Genomic DNA, 20,683 nt, shown 5'->3' on the forward strand with positions numbered 1-20,683 from the left:
AACACTTTTACACATTTGAGTCAGTTTAGAAAATTCAGAAGATCTGACAGAGGCAGGGGGCAAAGATGTGGAAGGGCTGGACCAAAAGAGAAAAGACTGTCTATACCTTAAGCTGTTGCTTTTATTAACCAGTAGCTAACGGCATGTAAGTAGCAGTATTACAGGCACAAGGCATTTGAGCTAAAATTTCATTTCTTCCAGTGTGTAAAACCCTAAACCAAACACCTGAAAAATCAGTTATGCTGATTTGCTTCCCAAAATTATGTTACTGATGTGACACTTAAGGTTGAGATGGGCATTCAGTTGTGAACTTGCTCTGCAACAGCTGTGGCTTTTTCAGAATTTCTTTTCACCTGACATTTCTTCTACTTTTTTTTTTTTCCAGCCAAATGATTAATTTTTGTGGGCAGCATGAATCCTCTCAGGCTTTCCGCCTTCTTTAGAGGAAGGGTGCTCTGTAAGTGCAGACTGATAGTGGGATTTAAAGCACACGCCAGTGAGCCTCTGCAGCCTCATTACACGCGATAAAAACATCCCTCTTGGTTAAGAGTTGAATGATTTAAATACCCTAAAGCAAAATCGAAAACAGGAAGGAAAGGAAAATAAGCATTTAGTATGGTGGATGAGACTAAAACGAGATAATAACAAAGTAGAGCATCAAGACATTTTTCCTTGTTCTGAACACACGTTTAGTTAAGTTCTTTAGAGAGGAAAAGAGTGCCATATAAATCCAACTGATCTTTGCCCCCCACCAAAGAAACGGTGTGCATCGGTAGCCTTTCGCCAGTTTCTTTTTTTAAAGTTGTAGTTTGTGAGTTGGTGGCATGCTAAAAAAAAAGGTTCTGTGATTTCAGAACTCAATGAGAGCGACAGTGGAACTATATGAAGATAGAAAAGAGGGCTACCCAGCTGTTAAAACCCTTGTTACTCTGGGTAAAGAAGACTTATCCATTAAGGTAACTCTTTATTTGTACGTATACTTGAATTATCAGTTAATTTAATAGTGTGTAAACGTTGAGGAATCAAAGGGAAGGGAGGAGAACTGACAACTGAGTGTCTTATTTGTAAGTACTGCATTTGATCCTTGGCTTGAGCTACCTCGTTTAAACTTCGTTGGAACCCCATTTTTTAGGGAGCTGAACAAGATCCCAAACCCAAGCATATTGGAGCCTAACCCCACTTGCCCGCCTCCTTTGTTTTACACTGTTCACAAAGGGACCATATTTCGTTGGGGGTTCAAGTCCTTGCACGGTTTAGAGTAATCTAGTATGTACTTTATTTAATGAACTCCTTGCCTCCTACTAAGTATAGATTGATGACTTCTTCTTGTTTTTCTTCCTTTTCACATTTTGTACATTACAGATAAGTGACCTAGGTGGTGGGGTCCCACTACGAAAAATAGATCGTCTTTTTAACTACATGTATTCAACTGCTCCGAGACCTAGCCTGGAGCCTACGAGAGCCGCGCCGCTGGTAAGCCTCTGAAACCGCTGCTAGAGGAAAGACCATTCGCTAGAGAAGGGACAGAGCTGGCTCTTTCCCCGGGTTGTCGCATTAGCCTTGTTGCATTTGTATGTTTCCCGCATGGTTTGAAGGAGGGAGAATTTTATGCCACTGCTGCTTTCTTTATGACTCTTTTGGACTCAGATTTCTTCTCTAATTTGTGTCTAAGAAACACTCAGAGCTGAGTACTTACCTCCCCAATACAGAGAAAAAATATTTCCCTGTGGTTAAGACTGCTTCTGGAGCACCATTTACCACCTGGCACTCCCCTTGGAGGGGGTGGAAGTGTAATAGCAGGTGAGCAGGGAACAGCACAGCGTGTCTGGCTGCAGCTGGCCCTGGGCACTTTGGCGCTGCATACCATAGAGGCCCAAATCACCCAGGGCCTTTGAACTTCCCCCGCCAAATTTGTTTATATAATTAAAGTGTTAAATTACGAACACATTAAATTTTTTATATAAGCAGGAAACATATAGGTGTCGTATGCATTTTCAGAGCCCTTTCTGTCTCACTGTGGAAATAACCTTCAGGAAGTGAGGAAAGCCTCTGGTTACCATGGCAGCATTTAGATCCTGGTAGGGCCACACTTTCTTCCCCCGGCTGAGTGTTTCTAATTGACAAACAACAACTGAACCCTTTGTCATTAAGCACAGCAACATATCTGTCAGTCTGCAAAATGGTTCAGAGTGTAAATTTTCATTTTCAAGTTGTACCTGACTGACAAGCACGTAAGATTATATTTCATATGTATGAATAAAATCCAACACTTAACATCATTTATTCTAGACAGGGTTTGTTAACACTGCATATTGAAAACGGAGAGGAAGTCGCCTACATAGGATTCCAGAAAATTCTTGAAAGATCAATTTGAAGGCCATTGCCTTGACCAGTTTCTGGTACATACTTAAATAAATGTCAAAAGAAAAAGAGACACTACAGGCAAATCTAGAACCTTCCGCAATTGTTTAAAAGGAGTATGGATCGTCTGTTACAGGTCTCAAGATAGCATCTTGAGGACAGCTGTGATGTCATCTTTTTTTTTAAATGACACGGAGCAATTGAAGTGAGAGAGCTCTAAAAAATGTGCATCCCACCTCCCATTTTATAGATGAGGAAATGAGGTTACTGGTTTGCCCAAGGTCATTGAGCTCATTATCGTCAAGCTGCCACTGGCCATGTCTGTATTCTTTCCAGTGTGCCTGGTGGCTCTCCATTTGAGGAAATGCTTCCACTAGCATCTCTCCCAGTTAGTCAAGTCTCCTCAGCTTTTAAGCGGGCGTGTGGGTATGTACTACTAGGAAACGTTAACTTCTTCATCAAACACCTTACTATGTTACAGCTCTGTGCCATGACACACTCATTTCTTTTTCGGAAATGTCCTCCCAGACAACTCCTATTGATCCTTTGACACCCTGTCGGTGGACTTAATCAGAGGGGTCGAAGCTTGAGGAACAATCCCTTCCCCTCCACCCCAGAGTGTTGGAAATTAGTCTCAATTATTCCTATCAATATCGGAGACCTTTTTTTTCTTCCCCCAACAACCTGTTACTGACAGTCAAGGTTCTATGACATAGAGGTATAGGAGGGTACTGGAATTGTTTTCTTGTCTCTAAGAATATATGGACTACCACATGTCAAAATATTGCAGCGTTCCCAGAGCCTTAGGAAGTAGCTCTTAGGAGATTGTTTTCTTTTCATTGTGTTAGCCTTGGTACGGTTAGATTTCAACTCCCGTGCTGCTCAATTTAATTGAGCAAAGAAATCATAGTGGAACTTTGGAATGATGTGGTTTACTTTGGTTTCTGGTTCAAATTCCACTTGATTTGGGATTTAACAATGCTAACAATTTGCTTTAAAACGTTCAAAAAGCCTTAGTCCAAAATCGGAGTATTTCTCTTCTTTTCCAAACATGTGAGAAGTATTTTTGCAGGGTGAAAACAGATTGTTTGCCATAGATGAGCATATACATGATTGTAAAGTTTGGATCAATGATTTATTTGCTTTAAATATGAAGCAAGAATTTATTATAATCTTGCAGATGGTCCTCAGACTCGATGTGTTAGCGTTTTGTGCTCGTCTCACCGTATTAATTTTCTTTTCTCGGTAGGCTGGATTTGGTTACGGCTTGCCAATTTCTCGTCTGTATGCTAGATATTTTCAAGGAGATCTAAAACTCTATTCTATGGAAGGCGTGGGTACTGATGCTGTCATTTATTTGAAGGTACTGCATTTTATTTCTGTTATATGAAGGCATCTTTACTTTTTAAAGCTATAAGTTCTAATAACTAATGGAGAATAGCACTATATCATCTCCTATATTCAGCTCGGATTTACTCCAGTTTTACGTGAAAACCAAGTTATGTCCTACCCTTGATTTTATGCTCAGATATAGCAAGATAGGAAACATGGAGAGGTAAAAATTTAAATATTGATTTTTAAAACCATAATTCTAAGTTGTGATTTTTTAAAAAATCGTATACCCATTGAAAGGACTAATCTAAAAGGAGACAGGTTTTCATAAACTGAATTCTTGTAGTCTTTTGTTTTAGAAACTTGCCGGCTTTCCCAAAGTTGCAAGAATTCAGTGCTCATAATATGGTTACCTAAAAGTCTGATCGAATACCAAAGTTCTCTGTAAAACAAGTTTTCTCATTCATTGGTGGAGTCAGACTTTTATTTACTTCTAAACTCTAGGATATTTGGAGTATTTTTTGAATATGTAATATGGGCACATAGTACAAAATTTTAAAGCTACAAAAGGGAGAACTAAGTCTCTCCCATCAGTGGCCCAGAGCCACCTGGTTCTCTTTCCCAGGGGTGACCATGGATGCCAGTTTCATGTGGAGCCTCATGGAAGTTGATTCTGCATTGATAAAAGTATGGGGGGAAATCTGATTTTTTTTTCACACAAATGATTATTTTAGCACTTTGCTTTTTTTTAACTTTCCAACATATCTTGGAGATCTTTCCATATCAGTTCATACAGAACTGGCTCATCCTTTTAACAGCTGCTTAGTGTGTTATATGTTATATGATAAGATAACCAGTTATTTTGAGTGTGTATCTTAGATGCCAATGCATATAAATGATATGCTATTTGATATCACTTTATGAGCTTATATTTATAAATCTACTGTGTATGAAACTGTTTCTTCAGGGCCCTCTGGGAGAACAGTTGCCCAGTGAACAGTAGTGTTTGGTCTAAGACCATATAGTCAAGACAATTGAATATCTCACATCAGTATTAACTGAACTAAAATAGTTTTTGTTTTGCTCATGTGTACTTCAGTACTGGTTTTTCATGAAACCAGTACTTTCATAGAAAAGCTTTAATTTCATCCTGATCAGTCTAAGTAACTTACTTAGACTGTAATTTTAATATAACTCTAAAAATATATATATTAATAAGGTTTCTAATGTCTTAAATAATAAAATTTGGGTCAGTATTTCATGTGAGCAAGATGACACTATGGACCTTTGGTGTCTCTTTTTGTTTCTCCTTAGGCTCTTTCAAGTGAATCATTTGAGAGACTTCCAGTTTTTAATAAGTCCGCATGGCGCCATTACAAGACCACACCTGAAGCTGACGATTGGAGCAATCCCAGCAGTGAACCCAGGGATGCTTCCAAATACAAGGCGAAACAGTAATTTACCACTTTTCTTTCTATTATAAAGTATCTGATTTTTCTCCAGTGTGTACCAGCCAGACGATTGATATTTTCAGCCACATCTTTGTGGTTTTATCACTGGAAAAGCAAAGTGATCCCTAAGGAAAGGATGGAGTAGCTTTTTCACCCCAGACAGGAAGGATAGCAAGAATTGGGTAGCCAGAGTAGCAATTCCAATAGAGGCCTTGATGTTCTAGGAGTCCTTGCCCTGTGGAGGTATCAAAAGCAGTAAGCAGGGTTTATCCTGCCATGAATCTTCTTTAAAAAGGAATTAATTTGTAATTTGTCATCATCCATAGACTTCACAGAAGAATGTTTAGAGGAAGTCTGTAGGTGGGTTGAAACTGGAAAAATAAAGAAGTTAAAATTATCAGTCAAGGTAAACAAAATGTGGTTTATCCATCTAACAGAGTATTATTATTCAGCCTTTAAAAGGAATAAAGTTCTGACATGCTACAATATAGATAAACCTTGAAGTCATTACGCTAAGTAAAATAAGCCGGATCCAAAAGGACAAGTATTGTATGATTCCACTTACGTGAGGCACCTAGAGACAGAAAGTAGGATGGTGGTTGCCAGGGCTGGGGAGTAGGGGGAAGGCGAATTTAGTGTTTCACGAGGACAGAGTTTCAGTGGAGAAAGATGAAAAAGCTCTGGAGATGGATGGTGGTAATGGTGGTACAACACTGTGAATGTACTTAATGCCACTGGACTGTACACTCAATAAAACATTTTTTTTACCATCTTAACCAGGTGGTAAATTTTATGTACAATTTACCGCAATAAAAAAAATGAAAAAGAGGAAAATTATCAATCATAGAATAACAAGTTTCACTACTTTGTGGTAATAAGGACAATAATCCAATCTTTGGTTTCCAATTTTCTTTTTCTTCTGACTACCTTTAAGCTCCAACTCTGCTAGCAAGAGTAAGGGTTCTGATTATTTGTTTAATTTCAAGTAACCTTTTAGTAATAGAAAAGCAGTATATGAACATTGTAAAAAATTAGGAAATATAAAAAAGCAAAAAAAGAAAAAAAGAGAAACTGCTGTATTCCCATAACCCAGAGATTACCATTCTTAGAGCTTTATCTGTGTTCTTCCAGCTATTTTGCTGTTTGTATACATGTATGTGTATTTTTCCCCAAATGAGATCATACTTTTCATACTATTGTACAACCTAGTTTTATTTCATTTAACCATCTCCACCTTTCCGTGTCAATACATTTTCATCGTGAAAATTCCCCTGATTTGTCCAAACAACAAATCAGTTCCAAGACCACATAACACATCTGAGTAGGTCTCAAGCTGTTTTTAATCTAGAACAATCTTTTGTTGTTGGACCATACCAGTTGTCCTGCAAAAATGTCCCACCTTGATTTGTTTGATTTTGTCTTTGAAGTTTTATTTAATTTGTCCCCCTTTCCCTGTATCTCCCATAAACTGGAAGTTCATCTAAAGGCTCAGTGGAGCATTTTTTTGCTAGAATATTTCATAAATACTCTTGCAGAATTACACTCTGAGACCCATGATGTCTGGTTGATCCACCATTAGTAATGTTAAGACTGACCGTAATTCAGGTGATGACTGTCTGATCCCTCCATAGTATAGTTAATTTTCCCTTCTCAACCAGAAAGTAATCTGCGTAGTGTTATTTTGTCATGTTATTTCGGCACCATGCAACCATCACCTAATGGTTTTTAGCACCAGCTGATAACTTTGGCCTTAATCAGTAACTTTATTAATGTTTATAAAATGATGAGTTTTTTTTTGTTAGTATCATTCCTTTGACAATTATTAGCTGACATTCTCCTATAAAGTTCTTCCTCAACAACTAAGGTCATTTAGGTACCTTTTGAAGTACAGTGCCTCCTGGCAAGGCAGGATAAGCATTTCAGTCTTTCCCTTTAATTACCAATTTTCAAGGTAAGAAGTTGAGTTAAAAACCACCTTAAATTTGACCAATGAGTTTCTGGCTTTCTCTTTTTTAAGTATTATGATGGATATTGTAGATTTTTATTGCTTTGATATGTTTCAGTCAATATTTAACATACATATAAAAAGTGTTCAGATCTTAAGTTTATAACTTAATGAATTTTTACACCTATATTTCCAGCACGTGAAAAGGCTGCTTTCTAGTCAGACTCTCCTCCTTTTTCCCTCCTTACCATGTAACAATTATTCCAACTCTATCACCTATCACTATGTCTGACTCTCTCACTGCTTGAACTTAAAACAAAAGGAAGATACACTGTGTGCTCTTTTTGTGTCTGGCTTTCTGTGAGGTTCACCTATGTCATTGCATGTAGTGGCCATCTTTTTGATGCTAAAACTGGCACACCTTTGGCCACTGGAAGCTATTTTGAGCCAGATCCTTTGTGTTCCATTGATAAAACCGTATTCATCTTTGAAAGCTTCCTTGCTTTCTGGCCCAAGATGATGTCCTAGGCTTATCTTACACTTTGCCTAGAATCAGCCATTTTCCTCAAGGACTCCTGTTTCCTTTTAATGGGTATTAGAGACCCTAATCTGGGTGTTGGAGGTGTACATTATACCTTTTCTAGTCCCCTTTTCTGGGCAGAACTATAAAATACATATCTTTTTTAAGATCATATTGATATTTTTATTCGATTTTAACATTGTAATGTTTCTCGCTAATATTTTTTTAATTATTTATTTATTTATTTTTGGCTGTGTTGGGTCTTCGTTGCTGCATGCGGGCTTTCTCTGGTTGCGGCAAGCGGGGGCTACTCTTTGTTGCAGTGCATGGGCTTCTCATTGCAGTGGCTTCTCTTGTTGTGGAGCACGGGCTCTAGGCACTCAAGCTTCAGTAGTTGTGGCACGTGGGCTCAGTAGTTGTGTCGCACGGGCTTAGTTGCTCCGCGGCACGTGGGATCTTCCCGGACCAGGACTCGAACCCGTGTCCCCTGCATTGGCAGGCGGATCCTTAACCACTGCGTCACCAGGGAAGTCCCTCGCTATTATATTTTAATTGTATATATTTCCTCTTACTCTGAAAACCTTGATTCCTAACATAGTGCAACAGAAAGGTATTTGTATGCAAATAGAGTTTATATAGCTTTGTGATTTTGTACCTTTATAGTAGCATTGGTCTTTTCTGATGAATGATATAAAGGCTATCTACATTGATGTTTATTCTTTTCTACGGAAGTCTTGTGATGGACCTCTGTGCAATATTGCCGGACTGGTCACTCACCTCAAATGATGAAATCTAGAGGAGTTTGGTTTGTGCACGTGAGTGTGAGTGTACACACAGGTGTGTGTAGACACATACGCACACCATCCCTGGCAGAGATTAAGCTAAATTAGCTTGAAACCCGTGGATCAGTTTCCCTTGATTCCATTTTCAGTCCGTATGTAAGTCAAGTAACATGTTGGGCATCAGTGTGAGCAGTTAATTCCAGCTATGGCTCCGGTAGGGGGAGTTATTTGAGTAGCACATAAGCAGTCTTTATAAACATTAAGGTCCATTTGGATTGTTAAAAGATGGCCTTTGTTGAATATTGTTTTAAAGGCTGTTTAGGACTTCCCCGGTGGTACAGTGGTTAAGAATCCGCCTGCTAATGCAGGGGACATGGGTTCAAGCCCTGGTCTGGGAAGATCCCACATGCCGCAGAACAACTAAGCCCGTGCGCCACAACTACTGAGCCTGCGCCCTAGAGCCCTCAAGCCACAGCTACTGAAGCCGCGCACCTAGAGCCCGTGCTCCACAACAAGAGAAACCACCGCAATGAGAAGCCTGCGCTTGCCGCAACTAGAGAAAGCCCACACGCAGCAACAAAGACCCAATGCAGCCAAAAATAAATAAATAAATATTTTTTAAAAAGTCTACTTAAAACTTTAAATAGTTTAGGAGGTTGTATACTGCTGACTAAGTATGAGCCTTCATTTCTAATATCTTAGACAAATTTTAGCAGAAAGCAATTTTTTTTTTTTTTTTTTTGCGGTACGCGGGCCTCTCACTGTTGTGGCCTCTCCCGTTGCGGAGCACAGGCTCCGGACGCGCAGGCTCAGCGACCATGGCTCACGGGCCCAGCCGCTCTGCGGCATGTGGGATCTTCCCGGACCGGGGCACAAACCCGTGTCCCCTGCATCGGCAGGCGGACTCTCAACCACTGCGCCACCAGGGAAGCCCCAGAAAGCAATTTTTTTTAAGATTTTAAAATGTTTAGCCTGATATTTCAGTTATACAAATAGCATAATTGGTGGCCACCTTGGGAAAGTATTTAGTAGGAATGGTAAATTCACTAGGGGAAAGAGAAATCCTAAGAAAATTTATTTCCTAAGCAGATTTTTAATTACAGCCTTACTGAGATACAATGCAGCCTTTTAAAGTGTACAAATTCAGTGGCTTTTGGTATATTCACAAAGTTGTGTGATCCTCACCCACTGTCTAATTTCAGAACATATTCACCATCCCCCAAAGAAACCCCATACCCATTAGCAGTGATTCCTCATTTCTAATCAGGTTTTTAACTGAGAGGAAAGAACTCTTTTAAAGTATATATAAGTCATTAAATGGTAATTCATTTTCTGTCGTAACCATAGAGAATAATTCTGAGATAAGGCACGCGTTTTTGCATCATCACTGTAACTAAATGCTCTGAATAAGTCTCGCGTAAAATAGAGAAGGTTGTCCTCATAAACTCACTGTGGATATTCCCATTATTTTCTTTGTAGGGACAAGTTCAAGACTAACAGAACTTTGTAAAGAACTGAATGCTTCGGTCCTCTCCATGAAGAAAAGATGGTCTTCTGCAAGTCACCCAGAAAGAACTCCTTTCCTCCACCAACTCTGCGTGTGGCACTATAGTTAATCCAGTGTTTGAATGTGTATTTGCTCTCTGTATGAGGTGGACCTTTTCCACAGAAGTTTCCTGTAGCTACTTCAGATCTTCCACTAAAGTAGTAACTTGAGTCATTTTTCGTAGTACGTTGCCGTGGTTTGGTTGGCGCCTGTCATAAGGGGACACAGAACCTCGTTAGCACTCGCGTCCTCATACCTCTGTCCTCGTTATCATAGAGTGTCTACAGTGTCCCCAGATTTCTCAGCTCCCTCCCCACTGCAGATACAGCCGATCTCTACTGTTGCTCTTTGTGACCAAATACCATGTTTGTCCCAAACCACCAGCTAAGGCCTGGGGAGTCCGGAAGTTGAGGACGTCAGCTTAGCATGTCTTGATAATTCGGTCCCTGGGCCCTTCCTTTCTCTTATGCATCCCTCCTCACTCTCTGATTTAGACTTTGGCCTTCTTCCATCTGACCGGATTCTCATTGTGAGGTGTGGGTAGTTTCGTGTTAGATCTTCCTCTTGGATGCATAGGTTTTATTTTGAAATTCATTTGTATACTTCCATTCTGTCAATTAAAGCATTCCAAAAGTTGTCTTGGAATTTTTCACTTAACTGCTTGGTTTCAAAGATCTTAAGTGAAAGTCTACCTTCTGGTCGTTATCAAGTTCATAAAGAGTGGGAAGTGGAATTTTTATGCTTATGTAACAGTTTTACCTCTGAATACTGTCCTTTTGTCATGTTACATTCCTTTGTAGTTTTCTAAGTCCCTATGTGATGCACTTTACTAGTTGTAAAATAGACCGAAGGGAAAAGTTCTTTCTAGTTTATTTTGAAAAATGCCCCAGGTCTTCATAATTTATATTTTCATGAAGTTTAGCCGGTTTTAGAATTGTCTATCTGATTTTCAGCATAGTTTATTTTTTGCTGGAAGGTGGACTTGGCAGAGGACTTGAGGTGAGGAAAGAGGAGCCATGTTGTATTTACTCTTAGAAACGGAAGCTGAGAGTCCAGGTTAAAATTCACAAGTTATAAAGCTCCACAGGATGTGTTTCTCTTCACTATAATTTTTCGTATATTTATGATCTACTTTGACTTCTGCTCTCTTTTAACATCCATATAAATGTTCCCATCCAGTGTTTAAGTATTGAATTCACTGAGTTCAGAGCTGTCACTTGTGAAGTATTCCTCCTCCTTTAGTCACAGTTTTTCCCTGGGTGGAGTTGTGCGCTGACCAGCTGCGCTTGGCTTGATGTCACCTCTGTTTCTCTTAGTTCCACCAACTCTGATATTCTTTCATTTTATCATGTTACCTGAGCTCATGATTAGTTCCTTCATCTTTAGAAAGACCTCATCTCTCCCATCCTTCGAAGGCTCTCATCAGGGGACTCATAATTAGTCAGGTAAGAAAAAGACCGACGCACTTCCAAGATACGGGTGATGAGGTGGTCCGTATGGAGGTCTGTTTCCTGAAGACTGAGTCAGTGTCAGTCTGGGAATGGGGCTGTTCCATATGATTGTTTCCTTGTGGTATAAAGATGTAAAAATAATAGCCCTTTATTTTTAAAGACTCGAGCTTTCTTCTAAGGTTCAGATCATCTATCAGTATCTTACTTGGCCTGCATTTCCAACCATAGCCCTTTACACTTTCACTTGTGATATGCTGTAAGGGAAGGAGGCAGCAGATTCCGGAGTGTTCCCTCCTGCTTTGTTCTGTGTGCTTGAGGAATTCCCATTGATTGATATGCCCTCAACCCAAGCTCCATGTAAAGGTTGCAGATGGAAAAGCTGATGTGAAAAAAGCCTATGATCTTCCTCCCTTTTTAGGTCTTTTTCAAAAGTAAAGATTTCTTTCAGTGTTTTAATGACTTAACTGGTAGTCCTCTGCTGATACACGTTTTGGCTTACTCATATCCATCTGACACCGGGACAATCTTGCCTCACCTGTCTTTGTTTTCTGCATTAAGAAATATTAACTTTGCTTCCGAAGCAACCATCAGAAGAGTTTCAGAATATCTTGCATTCACACAATTTAGCTGCCCCAAGTATCAATTTATCCTTCCTGATGGCCGTACATCATTCCCTGAACCTAGGTGCATCCCTCTGGCTGGTTGCTGTGCTTTGTCTCTATGTATCTGGTCACATTTCTACATGGTGTAAAGTACATAGACATTAACCGTCTTTCAGCTAAACTTGCTTAGTCCTCCCAAATTGCCCTGCATTTCCCTCTCATTTACTCAAGTTTATTTTAAGTATTTGGGGACAGTGTCTACTATTTGAAGTAGGACCTGGAACATAGTAGGTGCTTAATGAGTATTAGCTGAATTAGTGAATGGAGATTGACAGACATTTACCTTGGATGGTGGGTAACTGTCTTTGTTTCCAAATTAAAAATAATTCAAGTCAGGAGCTGTGAGCTGTGGAAGTACTGAATTTCCTTTTTATAGTGCTAAGAGGTGACTTGAAAATGGAGAGAAACAAGAGGAAGGAAGTAGTGATGGATCCATGGGAGCCATCTGATCCTTTCTTTGTCTCTGAATGACTGATTTTGACTCCTTAATATAGTGGGTTCTTGCCATCCAATCAGGTGACATGGTTTTATACCCTTGCTTATAGATTCCACAGAACTTTCGCATACAGCATCCTATTTGATCCTTCCAATGCCACGTGGTGGACCATGCAGGTATTATCTCTCTTTTTCATATGAGTTCCAAAGCAGTTCAGTGGTTTGCCACGGTGGCATGGAAGAACCAAAGTGAGTAGTTGGGTCTTCTTGTTCCTAGGTCCATGCTCTCAGCGATGCCCCAGGTAATTAGCATTATCTCTTTTTTGAGGAATTTCTTGGGTATATTAACCCTCAAGGGTAAGATATAAACCAAAATTTTTCGGTAGTGTCAGAGAATTTCATTCAGGAGAGGTTTTCTTTTGTGTGTTTTCATCTTGGCATAGTTAGTGGAGATAATCGAAGGGATTTGGCGGCTGTCACCTAGAAAGGCAGCCGACTTTAAAGTGTATAACTGTTGGTAATTACTGGAGTTATTTAGACTTAATTCTATGTTTGAATGAACTCAGTGCTCACTGCCAGCCTTCTCATACAATGACTCCACATTCGAGAGTCGATGCTTTTACCTCTCGGTGGACTGGATTACAGTTTCAGTTGGATTTTCTCGCATAGTTACAGATGCCTTTCTGTTGCCGTCTTTTATGAACAGTAACTTGGCTGTCTCTCAGATTCTTGGATCACGTCTTTTTCCCCTCAGTTCTTTGGAGACATCACTCTGTTGTCTTCTAGTGTGTGGTGGGTCTGAGAGGGCTGAGTCCAGACAGATTTTTCTTCCCCTTTTGTAGATGAACTGCTTGTTTGCCCTGAGTACTTGTGATTTCTTGTTTATCCTTGAAATGCAGTAACTTCATTCGAGTGTGTCTCGGGGCCAAGAGTTATCTGTTGGCTTTTTCTGGTCCTCAGTGAGCATCAGACATTGACATTCGGGCCTTTCTGCGTTTCTTACCGGTTTATCGGCTCTCTTGTTCAACAATCTGCCCCTATATTGACTCTCTGTTCTCTGTCCTTCACATTTATCTTTCCTTTGATTGCTTTTGGTCTCCTTGTCTTTCTTCCTGCTGTGTGATTTTTTTCCCTCAGGTCTTAACCTCGCATTTCACTGATTCTGTTTTCTGTGGTATTGATTCTGGGCCCCAGTGCTTGCCATGTGGCTTTCACTTCTGCTGCAGTTTTCTTTTCTTCTTTTTCCCTCTGTGTCTTTCCTTAGCTCTGCCAGCTTTTTCTCTCATTGTGTTTTCCTCTTTGACTCCTTCTTTTCGTTGCTTGGGAAGCTGAACTCTGTTTTCATGGATTCTGAAATGATTCTGTTTCCAGAGTGCATTTTTCTGTGTTTTGCTTCTTTCATTCCTTTTGTGTTATTTTGCTTTTTTCTTGTTGCAGAAGTATCGTGATGGCTTTTTTCTGCTTATTTGTTGGTCTTTGCATGGGACCATTTCTGTCTGCCGAGAAGAGTGTGGATAAATCCTCCTTGACTTCTCCTTTTTCAAGTGAGAAGCATTTGATCACCTGCGCCCCTGAACTGTAAGGCTGGATATTGACGGAATGTAATGGCAGAGGCTGTCTTTGTTTTCCGTTCTGCTATCTGGACGCGGGGGAAGGAGGGGTGAAGCAAAGCCTCCTTGGAGTGCCTTCCGTGGACACTGTTGAATCCTTCGCCCTGGGGTGGGGGGTGCTGGGTCCCAATGGGGGAGAGGATTGCCCTCGAGTTTCCCCATGTCCATTAGACGTCGCCCCAGCAGGAGTGTGGTGGGTTCGTCCCTCTGCTCTGCTGGGTTATACGTAGTCAGTATTTGTGTGTTTGGCTCCAGAGTTACTGTTTCTCTCCTCTGCACACAAACGGCGCACCTGAGATGTCAACCTCCCCTCCTAGTTTTTGCTTCGGGAAACATGCCCACGCAGTGTGCCCTCAGCTTGTCTTGACCGCCACCAGGCTTTATTTCTCCAAGTTAAGAAATGATTGGTAGAGTCCTTTGGAACACTCTCAACAACTGCCCAGCAACTGTGGCCTGCTTGACAACTTCGAGAACCCTCCTCTGATTAGTCCTCAGCTTGGTTGTCAGACACTCTCCTGGAGTCCTCGGTATGGGGTGGTGGCTTTTATTAGTTTCCCCATAGACAGCTTCTTTTTCAGCTTTTGGATGTATGTGTTGAAAGGCAGGAGCACTTACATAAACATGAATTTACTCTGCCATCTTCCCAGCAGTCCAGCTGCCTAAACATTTGACTTTGAAGATAATGTCCTTCCTAATCATAAGCTATATGTTAGTCAACAGATGGAACCAATATCGCTAGTAGGAAAGCACCATTAATAACTTAATACAGGGTTTTTGTTTATTGTTCTTTGTGGAAAGATAACTTTTAACTTGGGTTTCTGGTCCATTGATTAGAGAGATCAGTACCTTCTGGTTTGAAAACAGGGGGCATGTGACATTTTCATGAACTTAAAAAGTTACCAGCCATTGACAGTGATTTATTAGTTAATTAAATATGATGGAATATTTCAAACTAGCACATAATCAGAATTATCAGGAGAAGTTTAAACTATTTTTTACTGACAGGTTACTAGTTGAGCTGCCCAACGGAGGGTGGTGACCCCGTGAGAGCTTTACTGTGACACAGGTTTTCTTACCTGTCTTTTCATCAGCCCGTCTTAAAATGTGGTTCATTAAGAAACAGAAAGGAGTCAAGTCCTCATCAGGATGATTGCTGATATTCATGAATATACCTTGAGATGGTTTGTAGGTCTGGGACCTGCTGTCACACAAACTGACATTTCAAAAGTGCATTTATAGGGGGATCACAGATTGGGGGTTCTATTTCGCCTATTTGTAGGATTGAAGCCTCCTTTCCTCAGTGGGCAGCGTATTCCACTGGGCACACTTTCCTCACCTTCAGAGCCGAGCACAGTGATCAAGGAGCAGGGGTGACAGCCTTGCTCAGTGCATCTAACTCCACCCTGTGCAGTGCCTTCCCCTCAGGTCAGAGTGTTGGCCCTGGTTCCGTCCTGGTGTGAAGTGCACAATGGAACACGTGTCCATGTGTGAGGGACGGAAGAAGTGAAGGTGGCAGACAGAGGAGTTGTGGAAAGGAAAGCCGTGTTCATTCCTCCGTTTAAATAATAGCGAGCATCTGCAGCGCGCTAGAAGTGCCCAGGGCTGGGCACGTGGCAGTGATGACAGCAGACGGAAGTCCTGGCCTCGCGGGGCTCACGTTCGGGCAGGGGGATCAGACGAGACACTCAACGAGGAAAGTTTCTAGTACAGTTGGGAGAAAAATAAAGGCGGGAAGGGGGTTGCAAAGGACGAGTGGTGGTGGAGGCACCGAACCCTGTAACTGTTGTTTTCATTGTCACGGATGGATGGGTTCCTTGGACGAGGAGGCATTGGTGAGCCCTGAGTTCTTGTCTCCTTTGTATCTGTTCATCTGCACGTGGAGAGGCCGCCTTCTGGGCCTGGCTCCACGGGGCGCTGTGACTTTGGGTCCAGGAGCCGGCTGAGCCCTTTGCCGGGAAACGTGGTAAGGTGAGAGGAGCCAGCTTTGATCGTCACATTGCACTGAATGGTGTGGGCTGCTGTTTCCTCGTAACGAAAATGCAATCAGAGCAGCTTCCAGATGTGTCTTTGTAGAACTTCAGAAATCATGATTGAAACCAAATCTTCCCAATTCCAGCTTCTGGCTGATGATGCTGGAGTGAAAAGAGCTGCTTGTCAGGAGGACGTGAACGCTTGCGAACTGGTTTGAGACGTGGAGGAAAGGCTTAGCCGAGGCGGCTTCCCTCTCAAGTCCGTAGGTTGGCATTAGCTGTGTTCAACCCCCAAAATGAAGAAAATAAAATGACAGCAATATCGAGGTCACAGAATCCTTGAGAAACCATTGTTTCTGCCTTTTCTTTCATCTGTCTATAAAACCTGGACTTGAATTGCCTAGGATCCCAGTGATGGGGTCAGTGGAGCCGGACGCGGGCAGCTACTCATGTTGGGACACAGGTGGCTCTCGGTGGTGGTACTGCTCCCTCGGAGGCAGCAGCAAAGCCGGGGAGGACACTCGGTTTTCTGACACCTGCCTGGCTGGTCCCAGGGAGGGTAGAGCCGAGTGCTGGAGCAGGAGAGGGGATGAGTTGAATTATTCCCATAAGTAGAGCCGATTTGTCATCCTTTAAATTGACTTATTTGCATATAAATGAAAGCACCTTAGGGCATCACTACTGAAAGCCTCCAAACAAATGTCTGATGCAGTTAAGTGCCTGCATTAAAAGAAAGCCCACCCCTTATCTCGCATTCATATCCTCGCAGCGTTTAATAAATCCATAATAGTATTTGACTTCCCCTCTCTGTATCCTTTTCCCTCCACCACTGCCAGACTCTGCAGGGGTGGCTCACTTCCCAGTTTGAAGTGGTGACTTCAGTCTTTGATGGAGTCTGCACATCTCTTGAAAAGGATAAGCAGTAGAGTTTGATACCTGGAGTCCCACGGTCCAGTTTGGACTATTGGCAATATTTTTGGTGGGATTTTTTTTTAACGTTAGAGAAATGAGTAGTAGATTTGTGGTAATAGTGGATCCAGGAAGCTTGCGGTGGAAAAGAGGATGAATTTAACCTGAAAAATATTTCTCTGTTCTATAAATCTCTCAGTGACATTTGGATTAATCAAGCATAATTAAATGTAGTTAGATTTTTGTCAGATTGTAGTTGAAAATAATATTCATCTATGAAGAGGGTAATATATTCTGTAGAAATTTTATTAAGCACTTTAGTTAAGCAAACACCAAGGAGAACAAAATCAGCCTCAGGAAGGTTAATTACTAAAAAAACACAAAGTATAGTAGATTATGTAAATCATTTTAATTTTGAATTACTATGGCTTGAGCTTTCATTTACATAGAGAGGTATTTTGGATTTGTTTTTCATATCACATTTTCCAAAAGTACAAAATGGTTATTGCATTCTTTAAAAGTTCTCATCATTTGAGGATTCCATTCCATTGCTTAACTTTTTCATGTTACATAGTTTCCAAAACTGAAGAATTGCAGTTGCATTCTTTAAAATGCAACTATTTTGTCATCCCACTAAGTTTGTTATAATTGTAAGAAGTCTATTTTTATTTCTGTACCTTTAAAGAAGTGATCTTTTAAGAGAAGTATTGGGAGAGAGAATGTATGTGGAAGCATCCCGCCCGTGCCTGGCCTCTCCCTAAATAAAATAATTTTTTTTTTAAATAAAGTAGAACAGAAGAGTTTAGACTATAATAATAAATCTTTTTATTTTAGTAATTTCTTTAAAGGGAGAAGTGAAGAGATCAAATTGATTTTATAAGTTATATTTTTTTGTACTCAGAGAATTACATTTTCACTACCCTTGCATGTCTCAGGGATAGCCTTTGATAAGAATCCCCATGAAAATCTCTGAAAGTCTATCCTGGTGTGCTCAGATTTGATAGTTCTTGTCTAAATTTCTAGAGCTAGAGTTTCGAAAGTATTGTCATCTCAGGAACACAAGATTACCCAAGAAACTTGAACTTCGCTCTTATCAGCACTCAGATTCTATGTGTTTCTAGGCTTTTTCGTGATAAAAGGACACCTAAAAGTCCTAGGTTTAGTAGGTATACAAAGACCTCTTTATCGCGCTTCTCTGAGATTTTCATAGAAAAATCCTGGAATTTGATTTTGTTGATAATTTTGCTTCTTGGCTTTTCAGTGAAGATTCTGTTTCCCATTGGATTTGAATCCTTTTGGGGTAATAAAATTTCACTTAAAAGCACATTCTATTAAATAATTCTAACTTTTGCCAACCTCAGAATGGCCTGCTGACTTTTGCAAATGGGCCGAAACAGCACAAATGTCAAAGATCATATGTACTCTAAGCAATATGTTCGCCCTGCAGTTAGCGAAGTGAAGAAATGTCTAATCCTGGCACTTACGACTGGCTTAATGGCTCTTCAGTTCATCTCTGCCTTCCAAATTCGTTGAAAATGACACATTTAGAATGGAATGCTTACTGATCACAGAAGTACTTAATGTTTTAAAATATTCTTACCTTGAGATTCTTTTTGGGAGAAAATGGAAAGAACCTTAACATTCAGTTCTGTTTTGGCTCTTCATATATGCCAGGCATTAAAAAGGCAATGACAGGGCTTCGCTGGTGGCGCAGTGGTTGAGAGTCCGCCTGCCGATGCAGGGGACGCGGGTTCGTGGCCCGGTCCGGGAAGATCCCACATGCCGCGGAGCGGCTGGGCCCGTGAGCCATGGCCGCTGGGCCTGCGTGTCCGGAGCCTGTGCTCCGCAACGGGAGAGGCCACAACAGTGAGAGGCCCGCGTACCGCAAAAAAAAAAAAAAAGGCAATGACAAAAGTGACATCTCATTGGGCGTCAAAGGCATTTGCCATTTGGCCATGCTTGATATACAAGAGGAGTGATGAGGGGTTGGCAAAAACAGGCAGGATGAGTATAAAATGTTATATTGCTGTTTATAATACATCATGGCACCCCTTTCTTATAAATTCCATCTTCTTTTGTCACTTGAACTTTTATATCCATGGGAAACCTCAGTCAGTATTTTAAAAGGCACTCTATTTACATTAAGAATTGGCCTGTGCCTTTATCTAAAACACTGCTGAGGTTACTATTCCCCATGTTTAATTAGAACAAATGTTTTAGAATAATTACAGCTACAGCCTATAAGTGTAGGGATCTGAAAACACTGAAAACCACCTGCCGTTGGAGAGGGACCAGGCAAGATCGCAGGCTTCGCAGCGTGGCTTGCCGATCGCCATCAGGACGCGGGGTTTGCCTGGTTGTTATAACCAGCATTAAACCTAAAATAGAAGGGGCCTGCCAAGATCCTGTATCTGCTCCCTTTTTCTCTAGCTGCCTGTGTAACTCTTCCAGGGGAAAGCATCACATAAAGTCCTTTGATATCTTGCTTTTTACTTTTAAAATTCCTGTTAGAGCTGGCACGTGAATTTGACCAATAAGTTGTGCATATGCTTAAAATTCTTTTTTAGCCTAGACCAAACTAAAGGTATCTTGCCTCTGAGGAGACAGCCAAGGCAAGGTTTACCTAGAAAGTAGAAAGTATTACGTATTTAAAAAGTGCAAGTTGGCTATATTCAGTGTCGGAGGAACTGAGCTCTGTTGCCTCTTCCATCGTTTCTCTTACGTTCCTTGTTGTTATTCTGTCCTCTCGCTGTGCTGCACTGGAACCGAATGCTCCACTCTGATTAAAAACCCAGGCTGTGCTCGAGTCCGTCCTGGACGACATGACGCATGTTTTAGGAGAGTGAACCCTATCACTTTAGCATCCTGGCTAACCCTGATCTCTGCAGAGTTCCTTGGTGTTAAAGTCATCTGAGATTGTAATTGCTGCTTCAGGTTTATATACTCATCGTGCCATCTGTTGGTCTAAGTTCACATCCTCACGAAAGTACATGAGTGCTTGTAACTTCAATATTTCTCAGATTTAGAACACAAGTTGTGAATAGTTAAGAAATGCTTGAACCAAATAAGAAAAGTCAACGTGGAGTAAAATATACCATTGTGAACATATTTAATGCTGCATTGAAATGTGAAGTCACTTGACTGATTTCTTCCATCGTAACTCCTTAACTCATAAAAGCAGTGTCTAAACTGGGAACAATAGCTGATTTAACAAGAGAAGTAGAGTAACGTATATATGAAATGAAAGTTCATTACAGTGTTTGTACCCCTAAGTCCAAATCTGACCTGGTTGGCTTTGGGCAGCTGTCAGCTCAGTTACAGTGAAATGTACGCGTGTGTCCGGTGTTCACGAGCTGCCTTGTGGTTTGTAGAGGGAAGCCCGGCCCCTCGTGTTCTGTGCTGTTCTGTGGCCTGGCTGGTACACACTGTTACAAGTGAAGAATTACTTTGGTTTGAGGTAATTTGTCGCGCCACGTTCCGTGGAGAAAAGTGGTTTGTTTTTGTGATTGTTGGAAAAACATGACCGGGGAAGTGTGTGGCTCAGATCATGTTCCCCGCATCAGTCGCGGAGCCATCCTTGGTGTGTGTCAGAGCCAGACGCGTCCTGGAGCACATGGACAATTGTGTACTACAGTCATCGAACAATAAAGTGGTAGTTGTGTTTCACTGTGCGTCCGTGTGGTCTTTTCCTGAGCTCTTGTCTGTAGTC

The 20,683-nt window shown here is 41.1% G+C and overlaps 2 protein-coding genes across 4 annotated transcripts in view; one reads left to right on the forward strand and one right to left on the reverse strand.

The window, feature by feature from the left end:
• The window catches only part of PDK3 (pyruvate dehydrogenase kinase 3), a 138,356-nt gene extending 117,716 nt beyond the window's left edge, over positions 1–20,640 (forward strand). For all 3 annotated transcript variants that reach the window (XM_033415094.2, XM_004284917.4, XM_033415093.2), the window contains 5 exons: positions 855–956; positions 1,363–1,473; positions 3,611–3,724; positions 5,008–5,147; positions 9,871–20,640. In XM_033415094.2, coding sequence (XP_033270985.1) covers positions 855–956; positions 1,363–1,473; positions 3,611–3,724; positions 5,008–5,147; positions 9,871–9,901 — 498 coding nt within the window. In that variant the 3' untranslated portion in view covers positions 9,902–20,640. The remainder of the gene's footprint in view (positions 1–854; positions 957–1,362; positions 1,474–3,610; positions 3,725–5,007; positions 5,148–9,870) is intronic.
• The window catches only part of KLHL15 (kelch like family member 15), a 475,484-nt gene that overhangs the window by 454,478 nt on the left and 323 nt on the right, over positions 1–20,683 (reverse strand). The window lies entirely within an intron of this gene.

The sequence above is a fragment of the Orcinus orca genome, chromosome X (assembly GCF_937001465.1).
Source record: "Orcinus orca chromosome X, mOrcOrc1.1, whole genome shotgun sequence".
Taxonomy (NCBI): Eukaryota; Metazoa; Chordata; class Mammalia; order Artiodactyla; family Delphinidae; genus Orcinus; species Orcinus orca.